Source organism: Emydura macquarii, unplaced genomic scaffold (assembly GCF_026122565.2).
Source record: "Emydura macquarii macquarii isolate MOO-44397 ecotype Brisbane River unplaced genomic scaffold, CSIRO-AGI_Emac_v2 contig_582, whole genome shotgun sequence".
Classification (NCBI taxonomy): domain Eukaryota; kingdom Metazoa; phylum Chordata; order Testudines; family Chelidae; genus Emydura; species Emydura macquarii.
Window position 1 is genome coordinate 42,663 of NW_027130719.1, and position 20,439 is coordinate 63,101.

The 20,439-nt window shown below is 43.3% G+C and overlaps 1 protein-coding gene and 1 pseudogene across 1 annotated transcript; both read left to right on the top strand.

Moving 5' to 3' along the window:
• The first annotated feature begins 226 nt into the window (after positions 1–226).
• LOC137147950 (olfactory receptor 14A16-like) lies at positions 227–1,189 on the top strand (annotated as a pseudogene).
• A 16,307-nt stretch (positions 1,190–17,496) lies between these two features.
• LOC137147951 (olfactory receptor 226-like) lies at positions 17,497–20,121 on the top strand. Its single transcript, XM_067540370.1, has 2 exons — positions 17,497–18,061; positions 19,994–20,121. The coding sequence occupies exons 1-2, from the start codon at positions 17,497–17,499 to the stop codon at positions 20,119–20,121; spliced, it is 693 nt and encodes a 230-aa protein (XP_067396471.1).
• The last annotated feature ends 318 nt before the right edge of the window (positions 20,122–20,439 follow it).

The window sequence follows — 20,439 nt, forward strand, 5'->3', positions numbered from 1 at the left end:
TGCCAATTTACACTCGTGCGATAACACACCTGAAGAGTGCTCTGATTGTCAGCAGTGAGGAGCACTCACCACTCTTCATCAATGGAAGTGACGGGTTCGGTGCTCCTTTGTCAGTCACGTCCTGAGCTATCATGAAGGAGGGAGTCGGGGTCATTCCTCCGTCATTCTAATCCTGACCATTGTCCTTGTCCTTCCCTTCTCAGGCATCACACAATGTACTGAGAAAATGTCCAATCAAACCACTGCGACCAAGTTCCTTCTCTTGGGATTCTCAGATGTTCGGGAACTGCAGATTTTGCACTTTGTTGTATTTCTAGTGGTTTACATGGCAGCCCTGGTGGGGAATCTTCTCGTCATCACAGCTGTAGCCCTTGACCCCCACCTTCACACCCCCATGTACTTCTTCCTGATGAATTTGTCCGTCCTAGATCTCGGCTCCGTCTCTATCACCGTCCCCAAGTCCATGGCCAATTCGCTCATGAACACTAGGTCAATTTCTTATTCTGGATGCATCGCCCAAGTCTTTCTCTTCTTGTTCCTTCTTTCAGCAGATCTTGCCTTACTGACCGTCATGGCATACGACCAATATGTCGCCATCTGCCAGCCACTGCACTATGAGAGAGTGATGAACAGGGGAGCTTGTGTCCAAATGGCTGCCAGTGCCTGGATCGGTGGTATTCTCTACTCAGCACTGCATACTGGAAACACATTTGCATTAACCTTCTGAGGAGACAACACAGTGGATCAGTTCTTCTGTGAAATCCCCCAGCTACTCAAGCTCATCTGCTCTGACTCGTACCTCATTGAAGTTGGGTTTATTGCATTTGGTGTATGGACAGCCCTAGGTTGCTTTGTTTTTATAATTGTGTCATATGTTCAGATCTTCAAAACAGTGCTGAGAATCCCCTCAGAGCAGGGCCGTCATAAAGCCGTCTCCATCTGTCTGCCTCACCTCATTGTAGTCACCATGTTTCTTTCCACTTCCTCCTTTGCCTACCTGAAACCCACCTCCAGCTCAACCTCAGGTCTGGACCTCTTTGTGGCTGTTCTCTGTTCCATGGTGCCTCCAGTCACCAATCCCATCATCTATAGCATGAGGAATAAAGAGATCAAAAATGCAGTGAAGAAGATGATTGGGTGGAAATTATTCACCAAGAATAAAAGGATTGTCTTTCTTCCTCGACTGTGATTGCAGTCTGTGTTTATTTATAAACATAATTAGCTGATGAAAATATTGCTACCAAGAGAACATAGCCAGCAATCTGTTTATGCAATAGTAAAAATGCACACTTAGTCTACTGTTATTGTTGAATTACACACATAGGAAAAGATGAGAATCTATGTATTTTAAGAGTTATGCTGCCACCATCACCATGCTATCCAAGCACTTTGCATATAAAATGCATAGTCATATCTAAGCTTCTGATGGACTTCATGGAGTCTCTGACTCTTCTTTTTGGGGTAGAAATTCTACTTGGAATATGAGAAGTTCCAGGGCTGTTGTTTTTTTATTTTCTGAATTGTCCCTGGATTTTGTTTTGTTTTATTGATTGGTTTGTTGATTTGCTTCTTTGTCCCAGGTGTTTACTCCAGCAGAAATAAAATCAGTCGATCTTTCTCTCATAAGGGTTTATATGGTCATCATCACCATATTGTCTGAACACATTGCCCATAGAATCAATATCCATTAGAAAATCCATGGTGGAATGCATGGAGTCTCTGGCTGTTCTCCTGTTTTGGTGTAAAACATGTACTTCGGTTGTGAGAGTCTTTGTTTGTTTGATTCTATTCTGTGTCTTTGCTTCATTTTTGATTTATTGGCTGGTTGACATGCTTCTTTATTCTAAATTTATTTTGGGGGGGTGGGAATTTCCAAGGGTGCAGTATGTTTGATTAGATGACGGTATCTTTTTTTGTTCTCTATTGGGGTGTCAATGTGATCACCTTTCTTTGAGAAGCCATTTAAGAGGCAAAGTTTTATTTCAAACAGTGTGGAGGGGTGGAAAAGAGATTCCATAGGAATGTGGATGGATGAGCTCCTGTTGAAATTCTTACTTTAATGCTTGCAAGATTTTACCGCGGTATTAATGATATTTTCAGACACGTAGAGCTTTGGATAGAAATGTTTTTTCCTATTTTTATCTAAATAAATGTCATTCTTGATGTGAAGGAAACACAAAATATCAGAGAAGGGGCCAGTGGTGCAGATAGCCCTGTAAACATAACCATTGGGATTTAGCCGTTCACTTCAAAGGTGTCTGGATTTGGCCAATGACATCTCATCCGCACAAGGATCTGAATATGTCTCAGAGGTGTCCTGGATCCCAGAGTTTGGCTATTAGTTATTAATTTACTTGTTTATTACTATTGTAAACCGGTCTTGCTATGCTCTTCCCCTGTAGATAAATATTTTAAAAGAGTCATTGGGCCAGAGACAGAGAGGCAGACGGAAGGACTGTGTGGTCTAGTGGTCAGATGCCTCTTCTAGAAAATGGGAGACCAGGTGCCCGTGCTCCAATATCCCTTTAATTGTTTAGCCACAGTGGAGCAAATTCAGCAGAAGAGACAGCGGGACCCACATCAGTCTCCAACAATCCAATGGTTAGGACACTCTTCTTAGGGGTGGCAGTTCTTTGCTGAGTTTGGCATTATTATTTGAATACCATAGCACTGTACAGTTGTGTACACTGCATATGCCGAGTATAGTGCTTGGTTATATAAATAAATGGACAATCCATTAAAATTATTGTGCTTCTATTTCTTCCATGACTGTCATTTTCTAGATCATGATTTTCTTGAAAATATTCATTATTCAATGTTCGTCACCAAAGAATTTCTGTGAATATTTTTTGCTGTATAGTTTATTTACAACCAGATCCTGATTAGTATTCAGTGCATGAAATTTGAGTTGTTTTGACTGGTTACATGTTAATTTGCTCAGTTTCTCTATTCTAATTGGATACATTGAAGAATTGTAATCAGACTTGTTAAAAATGAAAGGAAGATCCTTGGTTGATCTACATTATCATAGATTCCTGTACGAACTCTCAGTTATTATGATTCTTAATCCATGATTCTTAAACTAATTTCCTTTGAATAATCTGAACTAAATCACTGATCAAGAAAAATACTTAAGGAAGTGCTTAGCTTTAAACATATGGGAGTGGTCCCATTGTGGACTTAGAGATAAATTCACATTTAAATCCTTTTTTGGGCATGAATGAGATTTTCAGCTGGCCATGATTTTCAATGGGGATTCAGCAACCAACTCCCTTGGGCTCCTTTGAAAATCCCACCCCAAAAACCTACTCCTCAAAACACTAGTGAGTCACTGCCAGCTTAGGCCTCGCTCCTGGTCTGCAGCAGCTTAGAAGGCCAGCAGCTTCCCCTCATCAGTGCAGAAATAGGGCTCCCGTTGTGCTTATGTGAAGGACACAGTCTTGGCTGGAAGCTTCTTGAGCAGCTGGGGGATTTCACAGAAGAACTGATTCACCGTGTTGCCTCCACAGAAGGTTAACGCAAACGTGTTCCCGGTGTGCAGGACAGAATTGACACTAGCATTGATCCAGGCACCGGCTGCCATTTGAAGACAAGCTACCCTGTTCATCACACTGTCATAAAATCATAGAAGATGAGGGTTGGAAGGGTCCTCAGGAAATCATCTAATCCAACCCCCTGCTCAAAGCAGGACTAACCTCAGCTAAATCATCCCAGCCAGAGCTTTGTCAGACTGGGCCTTTGAGACCTTCATTGAGACCTGAAGTTCTGTCTGTCTTCCTAGGTCTGTGGGTAGAACTGGAAATGTTTCAGAAAATGCTACCGTGGAGCAATCTGAACTAAATCAGCAGAGAGAAGATACAGGACCACTGGGCTAGAGAACGAAGACGCAAAGATTTCATGGGTTCTGGGAATTGTCTCTCATTCTGAGGCTCACCTCCAGAGCCTTTTAAAAGATTGGCATTGTATTAACTATCCACCAGTCATCTAGCACAGAGCTTGATTTCAGTGACAGGTTACATACCACAGTTAGTAGTGCTGCAATTTTAAATTTGAGTTCCTTTAGAACTTTTGAATGAAGACCACCTGGTTCTGGTGGTTTCTTACTGTTTTAATTTGTCAGTTTCTTCCAAAACTTCCTCTAATGACACCTCAATCTGGGACAGTGCCTCAGATTTGTCATCTAAAAAATTGGCTCAGGTATGGGACTCTCCCTCACATCTGCTGCAGTGAACACCAGTGGAAAGAAATAATTTAAATTCTGCACAACGGCCTGGTCTTCCTTGAGTGTCCTTTAGCACCTTGACCATCCAGTGGTCCCACCGATTGTCTGGCGGGATTCTTGCTTCTGATGTACTTCAAAAAATGCTGTTAGTTTTTGTGTGCTTTACTAGCTGCTCTTCAAATACTTTCTTAGACTGCCTAATCAGACTTTTACACTTGAATTGTCTGTGTTTATTCCCCTTTTCCACACTAGGAAATGACTTCCAGTTTTTAAAGGATGACTTTTTGCCTCTAACCATCTCTCTTACTCTGTTTAACAAAGGTGCCCTATTTTTTGGTCTTCTTACTCTTTTATTTTAATTATTATTATGTGAGGTATACATTTAATTTGAGCATCTAATATACTTTTGTTTGTTGAAGTTTCCATGCAGCCTGCAGGCATTTCACTCTTGTGACTGTTTCTTTTGTTTTCTATTTAACCAGCTTTCTCATTTTCGTATATTTCCCCCTTTTTAAATTAAATACTACCATGGTGGGTTTCTTTGGTGTTTGCCTGCTTACTAGGATACAGAGAATCACCCTTTAATAAATGCTCCTCAGAGGAAGTCTCTGTACAAACTCTGTATTCCTCTGCATCTCTCGGCTTTCCCCAGCTCTTAGTTTAAAGACTCCTCTAAAACCTTTTTAATGTTACATGCCGGGATCTGGTTCCATTTTGGGCTAGGTGGCGCCCATCCATCCTGCAGATGCTCCTCCTTCCCCCAAAAGTCCCCCAGTTCCTAATAACCCTAAGCCCCTCCTCCGCACACCATCCTCTCATTCATGCATTGAGACCTGAGGTTCTGCCTGTCTTCCTGGCCCTGTGCATGGAAATGGAAATGTTCCAGAAAATGCTATCATGGAACTCTTGGAGCTTAATGTTTTTCCTAGAACAGCCTAAATTTGGCCACCAGGACCTTTCTCCTACCTTTCCCTATGTCATTGGTACCTATATGTACCATGACTACCAGCTCCTACCCAGCATGGCACGGGCACATAGGTCTGTTTAGGTGTCTCATGACGTCTGCAACCTTAGCACCCAGCAGAGAGAAGATACAGGACTGAAAAGGTGAGAGAAATACGGCTTTTGCTGATGTTCTTTGCATACCATGTGTTTGCACAGTCACAGATGGATGTTTGGGCTAGGGGCAGATCACCCCTGACAGCTGTTGCATCCCACATCCCTGGTCTGGAATAACACGGAACTGGTCTGATCTCTGTTCTTGGCTGACCCTTCTCAGGCTGGGCAGAGCTGGATGTGCCATCTCAGCTCATTGCATTGGTGGCGTATGGAGCAGCTGGTCTCAGGACCAGGTGAAACGCTGACAGAGAGGAGGACAGTGGGGGATGGAAAGGGAAGGGCTACCAGAGAACCATTTCACATCTCTCAGTCTGTGGTCCTCACTCATCCAGTGCTGGTGGCCTGGCATTCCACTGGTGCCCTGTGGCCTGGCTGCATGATGAATCAAGGATCATCAGAGCTGATGAGCAAAGGACAGAGTCTCTGGAATAAAGGGGAGGCTTTCACAGCCTTTCCCTTGGCAATTCCCAAGAGTCAGTTTCCCTTTTCATCAGGCCCATCCATCTTTTCATGGACCACTGTGATGCTGGCAGACCAGGTGCCAGATCATGCCAAGGCCCCTAATCCTCAGCTGAGCACTGACAAAGGGCTGGCTGGAAACCAGCCTGGCTCAGCTGTGGGTTAGTGCTGTTAAAACTGGTATTAGATTTATTAGACTGTGTTCAGTGTTTAAACTGTCTGGTGTGCTGGGGAGTGGGTGCACACATCAATCTCTCTTGTCACATCTTTATTCCGTGTTGTGTGATAATATGTAAGTGTTTGCTCTGTCACTGCCAACCCCCACCGCCAGGAGAGAAGCGTTGCCAAGCGTGAAATAACCCAATTACTTGCACAGGGGGTGGATTGGGTGACCCTGCAGATGAGTGCTCCAGAAAGAGTAGTTATTAGTCAGCCTGCCTGAGATTGAAATGTCATTTGTCTTCTTCCTAGCCTTTTCCTACTGGGATCCTGGACTCCTCCTAGGCTGTGTTCCTGACTCTACAGCAATGTCAGCGTGGAACCATGAATGAGCCCTTCCATGTCCATGGTAGATTCTACTTCCATTTACAGCAGGGTAAATGCACAGAAATTCCACTGATTTCAATGAAATTACCCCAGATCTACGCTGTTGTACATGATGGTAGAATCTAGCTCTCTGGTCTGCTGTCTATCCTCTCTAAAATGAGGATAAAATTTACCTAACCTAATGCCTCTTTGGATGAAAAAGATTTACAAACAATTGGTCCTGATTTTACTTTCCTTCAACTTGGTGTAAATAAAAAGTAATCCTATTTGGTTTATGGACTTGATTATCCAGTCACTCAGCCCAGTGTAAATTAGGAGTAACTCCACTTGAGACAAACTTCACATGCTAAGGATATGACTCAAGGATATTAAGATGGTTAGCACAAAAGGAGAGTCATTTTACTAGCCTAATTCTGACCCCAGTTCTTGACTTTCCCTACACAGGAAGCACACAATGTTTTGAGAAAGATGTCCAATCAAACCACTATCACCACATTCTTTCTCCTGGGATTCTCTGATGTTCCTGAGAGGCAGAATCTTTACTTTATCCTGCTCCTATTGCTTTACCTGGTAGCCCTGATGGGGAATCTTCTCATCCTTGTACCTGTAGCCCTTGACCACCACCTTCATGTCCCCATGTATTTCTTCCTTATGAACTTGTCCATCCTAGACGTTGGCTACATCTCTGTAACCAGTCCCAAATCCCTGGTTAATTCCCTCATGAACACCACTTCTATTTCCTATGCTGGTTGTGTCACACAAGTCTTTTCCCTCTGCTTGTTTATGGGAGCAGATTTTTCCCTTCTCACCATCATGGTGTACAACAGATACATCTCTATCTGCCAACCACTGCACTAGGAGAGAGTGATGAACAGGGGAGCTTGTCTCCAAATGGCAGCCAGTGTCTGGATCACTGCTAGTCTCAATTCTGCCCTGCACACCGGGAACACGTTTGCGTTAAGCTTCTGTGGAGGCAACAGGGTGGATCAGTTCTTCTGTGAAATCCCCCAATTGCTCAAGCTCGCCTGCTCTGACTCATACCTCAGTGAAATTGGTGTTATTGTCTTTAATGAGTGCTTAGTCTTAATCTGCTTTGTTTTTATAACTGTGTTTTACGTTCAGTTCTTCAGAGCAGTGCTGAGAATCCCCTCTGAGCAGGGCCAGCACAAAGCCATTTCCACCTGCCTCCCTCACCTCATTGTGGTCTCCTTGTTCATTTTCACAGGCATCTTAGCCTACCTGAAACCCACCTCCAGCTCCACATCAGGGCTGGATATCATGGCAGCTGTTCTCTATTCCACAGTGCCCCCATTGCTGAATCCCATCGTGTACAGCATGAGGAACAAAGAGATAAAAGCTTCACTGTGGAGACTGACTGGGTCGAGGTTATTTGCCAAGAATTCGTGGACTCAGAGCAGCCTGCAAGGCCTTAGCTTTAGGAGTGTGGGTCTCTGAAAGCAGAGGAGTTGCCTCAGCCCAGGGCCGAGGGTGACCGAACAAGAATGAGAACAAGGCTTCAACCCAAGAAATATTGCTCATTTATTTATTCATTGGTAAAGAACAAAGTACATAGACATAACTAATACAAACAAAAAATCAGAAAAAGATACAAAGGCCTAATACTTTACCATGCATGTATTCATTTCTTATGGTGCACAATTCTATTACTTATTTCCTTATGCTTACAGACAGATGGTCGCTTGTAAACTCCTTGTTACCTTATACAGACAGATGGTCATTTGTACAATTTCACTACTTATTGCCTCATGTTTACAGACAGATGGTCATTTGTAAACTCTGTTTACAGACAGATGGTCACTTGCAAACTCTCTCTTAGAGTACACAATTCTATACTTACTACCTCGTGCTTACAGACAGATGGTCGCTTGTAAAATCCTAGTTACTCTTCACAGACAGATAAACAGACAGATGTTCGTTTGTTATCTTAAAGCAAGTGCTACTTTCATATATTACCAAAAACATTTCTCTCCTTAAGCCCCTTGCGCCGAGTCGACTCTGATGAGTATTAGCCATCTCTTGGATGCTGCTGGTTCATAGAAGGGCTCAGTCCGGCTACCGAGGATCCCAGCAGGATGCAGTCCAAAGTGCAACTGACTTTCTGGGTTTAAGTACCCACAGCCTGATCATCAAACTGATCAGCTTGATCAGTATGTAACCAGCCAGTGGACAGTGTCACTTTTGCTATCAGTATGTAACCAACCAGTGAACAGTGTCACTTTTGCGGTCAGTTTAACCAATCAGTGAGCATTTCTACTGAGTCATCCTGACTTGTAGGCACTTTCAAATGTTACTTAGCTGGGTGTCGTCACCTCTGGTCAGCTTTTGTTTTCATGTCTGCCCTCTATTTGTGCTGTGCTAGTGCTCATACAGCCCTTACCAGGTCCTTCCAGCCCTTTTCCCAAGCTATATACTTTTCTATTCTATCTTAAAGCACAAAACCCATTAACTATTCTTTTTATATTCTACGGAATTAGTTATCTGTCTTTCTCAATCAAATAATCTTTCACTGTGCGCTTCCTGGTCCATGACAACAACAGTTTAGGTATAAATGGGCAAGATTCTGCTCTCAGTTGCACTCATGGAAATTGTGATTCGCTCCATTGATGTCAATGTAGTTGTTCTGATTTACACCTGCATAATATGTGGCCTAGTCCTGAAGTTTAACTGGTGTGCATTTCATGGGAGGGAAGAATCCGACTTTCATTGTGTGCCTAAGCAATGCCTGTTTAACTGCTTTGACTGTTATTCCTGTTTCAGGGACACTAAAAATCAAAGAAGGGAGCTTCTTTTCCTTGTATCTATAAATCAGGACTGGCGTCAAAGGATTCAGACTGGTGTAAAATGGGTATATGTGGGAAAAGAATCCGAGCTTAACATTTAGAGCTAGATCCTCCACAAACCAGTGGAATTTCACTGACTTTGAGAGAACGTAACCAATTTATACCATCTGTGGAACTGGCCTATTGGCTTCAATGGAACTACATCCATTTACACCACATCGGGACTGGCTCCATTGAGTCCAGTGCTATGATTCCAGTTTACACAAGGTGCAGATCTGGTATGCATATCATGAAGCTCAATCTATTTAGCTTAACAAAGAAAAGGCCAAGATTTTTTTCTAAAGATATGTTGTTGTTCAAACAGGAATTATTTGGAATTGATTCAATGATTGATTCAGAGAATCAAAGCCTAAATTTCATTTTGACATGTTAGTGCATTCCATTTCCATCAAAAAAAATAAAATGCTTATTTTAATATCCCCCTGTCTCCATCTTTAAACCCCTAAATATCTTTAAAAATCAGGCCTTAGATGCCTAATTCTCACTGAAATCAACAGGGGTTAGGTGCCTGGGCATATCTGAAAACCCCAGTAGATGCCTGTGACATACTGGAGTGCAATCCAGACCAGTGGGGGGGGGGGCAGGTTGTGTGTCCCTTGACCCCAAAACACTCCCAGTCCTGGATTTTCCCCCCAGGAAATGTATGTCCTGTACTTCCCAGCCTCTCCCAGACAGCCCAAATATATCAAGTGCATTATTCCTTTAGGATAATAATGTACACACAACTTGGCCACCCAGAATGGAATTACCCAGCACTTTAATTTAAACACATGGGATTAGATAAAACAATAAAATAAGTTTATTAACTACAAAGAGAGAGATTTTAAGTGAGTGCAAACAGTGAGGGATAAGAGTCAGAAATGCCTGCAAGAAAAATAAACATAAAACACTTTGCAGTGCCTAACGGAACAAGCTAAATTAGCTTTAAAGCAAAGTTTCTCACCACGTGCTTTCAACAGCATTACTGACCAAACTCTTCTGGCAAAGATTCTTCCCGCAGAGTACAATGGCTGCTTCTTTTGTCTTCTCTGGTGCAAAGCGTAAGATGGACAGGGAGAGAGAAGAGAGGGGTATCTTGGGGTGTTTGTCCCTCCTTTGTTTCAGTTCCTCTTTGAAAAGCATTTCCACCTGAGGTCCAAGAGGTTTCAGGGAGGAAAGAGAGCTCATGATGTGTCTTAGCTAAAATGAAGATCTCTTTACCCCTTCCCCTCCCTTTCTTGCCATAGAACGGCCACTTGATAGGGAATGGCCCATCAGCTTTGTTGACACCCGACTAGGGCTTAACTCTGTCCTTTGCCTTTGAGAAACTGGTTTAGCAACTCCCCAAAATTACCTGGGAAACAAGTCAGTCATGATTTCATCTTATGTGCATAATGTTACTGGATGCATTTTACTGTTAAGCAAGTTATGAGTTTTCAAGTAACACCTTATAAGGCATTATTGTATGAATATTATTACAAGAGTGTCTAGTGTGTGAATACAAGGGGATGTTCTGTCACGGGGAGGAGGTTGGTTAAGATGGAGAAATGATGAGCCACTGAAGATGGCCTGGGATGTGCCAGGAGCATCTACAATGGAGACCTTTTGCAAGCATTGAGAGGGATTCAAACTAGCCATGCCCTGATTTCCCGAATCACTGCCATAACCTCTTTGCTCAAGGGCCAGGCCCTTAGGGCCCTTGGCCCAGGGAAGAGGTTGGTTAAGGCGGAGAAGCAACGAGCAACAGAGGAAGGCCTGGCAATTACAAAGCTGCAGCTAGGGGTAGCCACTGGCTGACGTAGAGGAAGAAGGTCAGGGCCCCAAAGCAGTGCACTTTAAACCCCATATTCATCATTTCTGTATGGTTGTAATAATTCATATGAAGCAGGACACGTCAAATGCCTAATGAAAGGACATAATCTGCTAAAATCCATGGTGCTGTCAAAATATGCCTGTTGCTAGAATGGATCAAGTGATCAGATTTTACTGTTAGAATCATTAAACCATAAAAGATTAGGATTGGAAGGGTACTTGGGAGGTATCTACTCCAACCTCCTGCTCAAAGAAGGACCAACCCCAACTAAATAATCCCAGCTATGGCTCTGTCAAGGCACATCTTAAAAACCTCCTTAGGTTCCACCACCTCCCTAGGTAACCCATTCCAGTGCTTCACCTCCCTCCTATGGATAAAGGTTTTCCTAATATCCAACCTGGACCTCCCTCACTGAAACTTGAGAGCATTGCTCTTTGTTCTACCATCTGCCACCACTGAGAACAGCCTAGCTCCATCCTCACCGGAATCCCCTTTAAGGTAGTTGATGGCTGCTATCAAATCCCCCCTCATTCTTCTCTTCTCTTCTGCAGACTAAACAAGCCTTGCTCGCTCAGCCTCTCCTCATAAGTCATTTGTTTCAGCCCCTTAATAATTTTAGTTGCCCTCTGCTGGACTCTCTCCAATTTCTCCACATCCTTTCTGTAGAGGGGAACCCAAAATTGGACACATTACTTCAGATGTGGCCTCACCAGTGCAGAACAGAGGGGAATAATCACTTCCCAAGGATTTTCTAAGTGTTGGCACGTTCAGCATTGCAAAGCCTATATTCCTTTTTTAATCTAGCCCTAAGCGCTTATCTTATTTCACTGGCCAAACTGTTTCCTCACAAGGGAAACTGAAGTTACTTTGATCTATGGAATAAGATGAGGTGTTTCAGTCAACAATAAGTAGCTGTGGAAGGATTAGTTATTTATTGGTAAATGGAACTCATTTACTTTATCAACATTTGTCAGTGTTATTATTACCATAGCTCCCATTAATTACAGATTATGCACTTTGAGGAGGGGTTTGGACTAGATACCTCCTGAGGTCCCTTGCATTACTTGTCTTCTATGATTCTGAACTCCACCCCCTCAGCCTTCCTTTCTTCACACACCCTTTCACCGGCTGAGCTGGGCCTTTATGAGGGAATGGATCCAACATGTGTGGGCCTTATTAACAGCCCCTCAGTTGGGCCTGACAGAAGGCAGCTTCTTCTTGTAAAGAGCCAGAGAAGAACAGGAAATAAGAGAGGAAACCGTGGAAGGGCCCACATAACTCAAGAGGCTCCTAGAGGAGACAGACCTTTGAGCGAGGGGAGAGCAGAAGCAGATCCTGGGAAGGGATGAAAAGCTGTTCCCAACTTGGAAATTTGAAGATAGACAGACAGAGAGACGTTAGGGAGGAGGGGCTGTGTCCAGCTTGAGACTGCGCTGGAAGAGTCTTCTGTGTTTATTTTGAATTCTATGTTAATAAACCGGGCGCCAAGAAGAGACATGTGAGCCTTTATGGAGTTATTGAGGAGCCCCGAGGAAGGAAATGGAGACCAGGCACTGCAGAGCCATCCCAAGTCACCCACAAGGGGACATTCTGGAGGTGACCACACCATTTACACAATCCTTCAGCAAACTACCCTTTCCTACCCTACCCACATCGTTTGGGGATATTGATGTAGTTGAGTTTTGTGCTGAGGGCACAGAGAGTTTGATCAAGAGTTTCCTTTCCCTCAAATCAGCATTTTCCAATGGAAAATTGTTGCACAGGATAATTTTTGACTGGTTCTAATAATTATATTTTCATGTATTTATCCTTCTGACACGGATGATGTGCAAAGTGTTAATAAGGCCACTAAAGAGAAGAAATGAGAATCCAACTCAGAGGTCTCCTGCCTCTCTGCTCACGCCATTACGTGCGTAAGACTTTAGGTCAAGCTACTGTACGTAGTTCCTTCTCAGTCATGATCAATGGGAGATTTAGGTAAACCAGGAAACAGGGTTAGGTCCCCATGACTTCACTGCTTGTAGTGATGAGCTATTTATTGCTTCTGAATTAGCAGAGCACCCACCAATGTTGAGCCAATGGCTAACTGATTGGGAACTTTCTATATAGGCATGGTGTTCCACTTCTCAGTCTTATCGAAAGGAAGATTGAGAGGTGTATGGTGACAGTATATATGTTCTTTCATGCGGAGAAGTTTCACCTACGAGAGGGGACAAAGCCTAGAGGGAGGAGTTAGAAGAAGAAAAGCCCAATACAGTAGATGCTGAGCAGGAGAAGGAAAGGACCTCTTGTGCTAGCACCTTGAAGGAAGGCCTGGCTGGGGCCAGAGAAAACCTACAAAACGTGTGGAGGCAGGCTGGTCTGGGGACCGGGGCTGTTCTGAGCCTGTTAGATACCAGAGTCTTTTCTTAGGCAGATAGGCCTGGCATGGGACCTGTACATTTGCTTTGTTCATCATAACTTATCCTCTTTCCTTCAGGGCTCTGTGGAGGAGGGAGCCTGAAAAGGGGCTGTGAGAAAGGCCTAGGCACAGACAAAGGTGGGAATTAGCTCATGGAGGAAGCAGTCTTTACAGGCAGACCTGAGCTTCTTACGACAGGGTACCTGGGCTGGAACCCAGAGGATAGGGCAAGCCTGTGTTCCACTAGCAGAAAGGTGACCTGGCTGGCTGGCTGATTCACAGGTAGTAGCCCCCCACATAGCTGGAGTGACAGCTGGCAGGGGGGTGCCAGAGAAGAAGACACTGCTACGCCATGCCCAGCACCCCAGCTAGAGAGTCACTCCTCTAAAGAAAACAATGAACCATTGGAACAAGCTCCCATGGGCATCACTGGATTCTCCATCTCCTGATATCTTCAAATCCAGCCTGGCCTCCTGTCTGGAAGATAGGCTTTAGTCAAACACAAGTTATGAGGCTCAGTTAAGGGGTAGCTGGGTGAGATGTAATGCCCTGTTAGATACAGTATGTTGGAGTAGAGGATTCAATATCCCTTCTTGCCTTGAGGTCTGTGAATCTATGAACCTTCTTCTAAACAGTTGGTACTATCCACTTTAGAGACAGGAGAGCAGACAAGGGGGATGACTGGACTCCTCTGGAGTGAAAATGCCTTAGCAGTTAGCAAAGAAAACATCTCCGTTGAGGTTAGGCATTTCTCTATCTCTGCAAATTTCTCACTGAGTTGAGAAGTTTCCCTATTAAACTCATTAGTAAGTTCCAATAATAAATGTAATATTTACTCCGCCTTCATGGTGGTTGCAAATTCCCAGTAGTAGAAGTATCCAGGGAGATGTTTTTCTCTCTCGATTAATGAATGAGAGGAGGCATTCACTCTTTGCTATCAGGTAAAAGCCAGCTGTGCAAGGCAGGAAAATAGAGCTCTCTGTCCTTTTCAGCGCTCTCTCGTCTCATTACAAAGGTCCAGGAAGAGGATGCTGACAGGATATAACCCTAGTTCCTGTATCCTGGTCTCTGAAAGGCTGCATGAAGAAGTCACATCAGTGATTCCAGCTTTTATTATTCCTGTTTTGGAGGAAGAACAACTTTTCTCATCAGATAAACAGAAGGTAAAGGAGAATGTATATGCTTATACCTGATCCCTCCCGTCCAGTACATATTTTTCCTGTACACAGTAGGACCTGCTAGGGTTTGGTGAATTTTTTCCATCAAAACTCTTCATGATGGGAAATTGGATTTTCAACAAAACAAAAATGTTCATAGAAAGTGTCTGCTTTTCTTCAATTTTATTTAAAAAAGTTTCACTGAAAATTCAAAAACCAAAATACCAGCACATTTTCAGTCTTTTCTCTGAAAAAAAAGAAATCAGATTTTGGCTTTTTACATTTAGGAGTTTATAGCTGCTTTTGTTCTTGGGATTTTTGTTTTTATAATTAAAAGTCAAACCTATCCATGGTGGAAATATAAGACCCTGAGTAGCTCTCTAGAACCTACGGTCATGAATGACGTGTAACGGAAATACTGTCTTTCTGTGAGACATGTCGGAGCAGACAGGTTCAGATGTATGTAGAACACCCTGGGTTCCAGTTCCAGCCAGAGCGGAGCTGAGCTGGCCAGTCTTTGTGAGGATTTATGAGATTTTGAACCTCTTAACTCACTCACTGAATGAAAAGCATCATTCGGGATTGACGGTGGTGAAATTCCAGAGGCAGTGAGACTGCAGAGGCAGGAAAAGAGGGTGGAAACAGGGACAGAAACTGACAAAATAAACTTATTCTTAGGATAATGTAATTAATGCCTCTCAGAAAAGAATATAACACATATCCAGTGGGAGAAAAAATGTTTGGAACAGGAAATTTTAAATCAGGTATCTAGCTAGCTGACTGTCTACCCATGTGTTGCAGTCTAGCCTTCCCTCCACAATCTTTCTTGCTTGCTTGTGTTCGTTATTTCTGTCTATCTGACAGTCTGTCTCTGTCTTTCCTTCCCTTCACGATATCTATCTATCTATCTATCTATCTATCTTAATTTGTTATCTGAGTGCTACCTCAGTTATAGAAGATAAAAGCAGTCCTACAGGACATGAGGTTACAGTTTGATATGACTGCAAAAATGTGATTTCTACTAGATTTCTAGCAGGAGAAATAGGCAAGTATTAAAACTAATATGGTATTGTCTCTGATAAGTTACTTGACTAGAATTTGGAAACTTGCTAAAACTTCTTAAATAAAGACATTGTTTAAAAAAACTACAACTAATTTTATACTGGTTAACTGAAAACTTCAGTTCTGAGCGGAACAAGGAAATGGAATAATAAATCATAGTACAGAAGAGCTGGAATGGACCTTGAGAGGTCATCTTTCCAGTGGTTCTCAACCAGGGGTACACATAACCCTGGGGGTACACAAAGGTCATCCAGGGGGTACATCAACTCATCCAGATATTTATCTAATTTTACAACTAGGCTACATAAAAAGCACTAGCGAAATAAGTACAAACTACAGTTTCATACAGACAATGCCTTCTTTATACTGCTCTATATACTAGACACTGAAATGTAACTACAATATTTATATTCCAATTGCTTTATTTTAGAAGTATATGGTGAAAATGAGAAAGTGAGCAATTTCTCAGTAATAGTGTCTGTGACACTTTTCTATTTTTATATCTGATTTTGTAAGCAAGTAGGTTTTAAGTGAGGTGAAATTTGGGGTACGCAAGACAAAGCAGACTCCTGAAAGGGGTACAGTTGTCTGCAAAGATTGAGAGCCACTGATCTATTCCATCCTGCCATGCTGACTCTCTGGACCATCGCTGGCACGTGTTTTATCTACGTTCTCTTAAAAACATTCAGTTAAGGGGAAATTACACAGCCTGTCTTGGTAACCTGTCCCTGTGCTTAGCTGGAATTCATTAGAGTTAGAAAGTTTTTCTTACTATACCTAAATCTCTTTTGTTGCAGATTAAGACGATTCCTTCTTTTCAACTCTCAGTGGACATGGAGAATAATTGATCACTGTCCCTTTATAACAACCTTTTACATGTTTGAAGACTGTTATCAGGTTCCCCATCGATTTTCTCATCTCTAGATTAAACATGACCAATTCTTTCCATCTTTCCTCACAGGGCAGGTTTTCTAAACCTTTTATCACCTTTGTTGCTCTCTGCTGAACTATCTCTTCAATTTGTCCATATTTTTCTTATTGTTTGATTCCCAAAACTGGATGCAATCCTGCAGTTGAGGCCTCACCGGTGCTAAGTTGAGCAAAAAAATTACCTCCCGTATCTGACATACAACACAATACCTAAGACGCCATGTACCCAGTCAAAATGGGGATGGTTGAAATCCCCCATTTTTATTGGGTTTTCTGGTTTTTTAGCCTCTCTAATCTCCCTGAGTGTTTCACAATCACCATCACAACCCTGGTCAGCTGGTTGGTAGTATATTCCTTCTCTTATTTTCTTATTATTTAAGTATTGAATCTTGCATGAACTCTATCTCCAAAGACAGTCTGTGGTACAGTTTGATTCATTTAAGATTTGTATCCATTTCACTCTTTCACATATAGTGCTACACCCCCATCCCTGCCAGCTGCTTGGTCATTCCTATATATTTTGTGCCCTCTTATTACTGTGTGCCATTGATTATCATTGCCCCACCAAATTTCTGTGACACCTATTATATTGCCTCCAAAACCAGAACTAACCAACAAAAATAGGGTGAGACCAGAAAAAAAATGAATCTTTTTTATATCATATTTCACAGATTATTATTCTTTTTTTTTTTTTTAAGAAATATTTTTCTCAATAGAACCCATGGCAGACCCAGAACGGGGAAATCAAACGTCCATCATGGGATTCATCCTTCTGGGCTTTGGGAATTTCCATGAACTGCAAATACTTCTCTTCCTGCTGTTTCTAGTGATATATGTTGTGACCATGGTTGGCCTGAGTGGGGACAAGACCATTTCATTCACTGGTTGCCTCATACAGTTTGATATCGTTGGTTCTCTGTTATGTACAGTGTTGTCTCTTATCAGCGATGTCTTATGATCTGTATTTAGCCATATGCAAACCACTGCATTACGCAGCCCGTATGAATAATGGCTTTTCCCTCCAGCTAGCGGTTGAATCTTGGCTCAGTGGCTTTGCAGTTGGCACCATCACAGCATGTTGGGTGTCACAACAGATTTTCTGTGGGCCCAGTAAAATTGACCATTTCTTTTGTGATTACATCCCATTGATAAAATTATCCTGCAGTGATACCAGCCAGATGGTTCTTGTGGTCTTCCTCAACTGCTGCATATTTATTCTTCCCCCTTTTCTCTTAACTCTCACGTCTTACATGTGTATCTTCAGCGCCATCCTGAGAATCCCCTCCAGCACTGGGAGGCAAAAGGCCTTTTCTACCTGCTCTTCTCACCTCATCGTGGTGACAGTTTTCTATGGGACACTGATCATTGTCTACATACTGCCAGACATGGCTGCGCTGCGCGACCTGAACAAAGTGTTTTCCGTCTTCTACACTGTGCTGACGCCCATGGTCAATCCCCTCATCTACAGCCTGAGAAACCAGGAGGTCAAGGAGGCCCTGAGAAAAGCTTTAAGTAAGACTGTGACTTCCATGAGCATTTGCAAACTATTTTGTGGGCATTTATTGTAAGTTGCAATAAAATGTGTAGAATGGGAGTTCATCATGAGGTGCAAGGAGGCAAACCACAGTGCGTGTGGGCAGTCCTGAAATAGTACAGCTGTTCTAGTACCTACAGTGAGACAGGTGCTTGTACTGTGGCCCCTATCCCTGCTCCACCCCTCCTCCTGGGGCCCTGCCCACACTCCAGCCCCACTCCACCCCAGGAGACACTCCCGCTTAACCCCCTCCCCTGAGATCCCCTCACCCACCGCTCATGCCTTTTGGGGGTGCAAGGGACTGTGGCCCTTCAAGTAGTGCTCAGGCAGGGAATTGGGGTGCTGGGAGTAGCATTAGAGACAGCAGGGCTTGTGCCCACCCAGCTGGGCAGAGGCTGGGCTGGGGAGCTTCCGGTGTCTTTATTGAATCCAGGCCTTTTGCTCTCTAGCAGATTTGTGAATTGAAGTATCATTAAACAGTTACCACCCGTACACACTGGGACACAAGCTGATGGAGAGCTTTCCCAACCCTCTTTTTCTGTTCTTCAAACAACCACCCAACCTCACCAGGCTCATCACCAGACACAAGCTGGCCACAGACAGGCAGCCACCAGCACAAAGTGACACCAGCCTCTCCCCTAAGAACAGATGCAAAACCTGCAGGCCCATCTCCGCTGCTATGATGGTCAGTAGCCCCACAACACACCTGTCAGGATCCATGAGTCCTACACGTGTCTATCACAGCATGTGGTGTACCTCATCTGGTAGCAAGTCTCAGAGCAAGTCTAACAGGTCATGAAATGGCCAGCAGAAAAGGAAGCGTCTCGTAGGCTGTAGTCTACTTCTCAGGGCATCCAGAGTGTGGGAGAGAGCAGTTCAATTTCCTCCTTTTCATGAGAAGAAGGGATTTGAACATGGTTTTTCTACCTTTTAACCACATGATCTAATCACGGGCTGTCAGGTAGGATTGAAGGATCATATTTTTATTGATAAAAGAGACAGTAAACCTGAATTTCATTGTACACACCCAAAATGACAAAAATATTTCAGTGTCTGAGAATAGAAATGTACAGTGAGACAGAGTAAGAAAAATGCAGATTGAGAATTTATTAGTGTTTGATGTAAGGATATTTACCTTGTGTATTTGAACAATGTGATCTTGTCAATTTGTGGTTTAAAGGTTATAAAGCTTTAACCTTTTTAAACCAACACCTATTCTCATGAAAGAATGATTGTGACCCACTCTGTTGTCTCACCCCTCATCATTTTCCACAGCTGTGAACATTTAAATTGATAAAAATCAGAAAAATACTAACACATACAACTAATAACTTTGGACAACTGTTAATGTTGAAATGATAAAATCGGGGAAAAGGCTGACAAGTCAGGACTATGTTAAGAGTCAAAATGTTTAAAAACTAAAAATTGAATTCTGCCAAGTCTCACTGAAAGATCTCCTAGTACGGCACATGTCCATCTCGGCCATTGAAGCTGTTCCACTCTGTGTGAACAATGGTCAGGTCAGTCACTTCTGAGGTGGAAGAGACCTGTCTAAATCCATTCTCCTCATTTCAACCACAGGAGGGAATTTAACTGGGGTCTCCCACAGCCCAGATGGGTGCCCAAACTGCTGGCCTAAATTTTATAAGGGAAGAAGCTGCGATCTCTTCCATTTCCCCTGGCCATTTTGTGTAGTGATGTGTGTTCAGAGCCTGCCTGTGGACAAAGCTGTGCAGGTCAGAAAGGCAGGACAATGCTTATCTTCACAGGTTTATTGATTGCACTGAGGCGTAGAGGTCCAGGGGATTTAGCCACCTAGGGAACATTTACAGTCAGATCTAAAGCCAGATTTTTACAGACACGGATTTGAAGGGGTGTTAGATGCTTTGCCGCTTTTGAAAACCCCACAGATCAGGGGCAGAACCAGGAGGAGAACCCAAGTCTCCTGAATGCCAGCTCTGTACCTGATCCACTAGAACATATTGCCGTCAGACAGGTGTGGGGCACAGAGCTGCTAACGGTTAAGAAGGTGCCGTAGAACCTCAAAGAGACGAACACCTCAGGAATGGAAGTTGTTGGTAACTCTGAAATGTCCTAACTCTGAACAAAACATTCGAGCACAGCACCCTGCGGTCAGTGTTGTCCAGCTGGGGCTGGAGAGATCTCTGCAAAGGTGGCACCTGGCAGCACTGCCTGGTTTGCAAGCAGCTTTCTGCTCTATTCCTGTTTCTTGCCTTTGGGCTGAACTTGGGAGAGAGGGGACCTGCACCGCACCAATGGCACTGCATGCCCCAGTCCTCAGCTGCCTCTCTCCAGGACTCTCCAGGACTACGTGCAGAAACAGCATGTAGTAGGG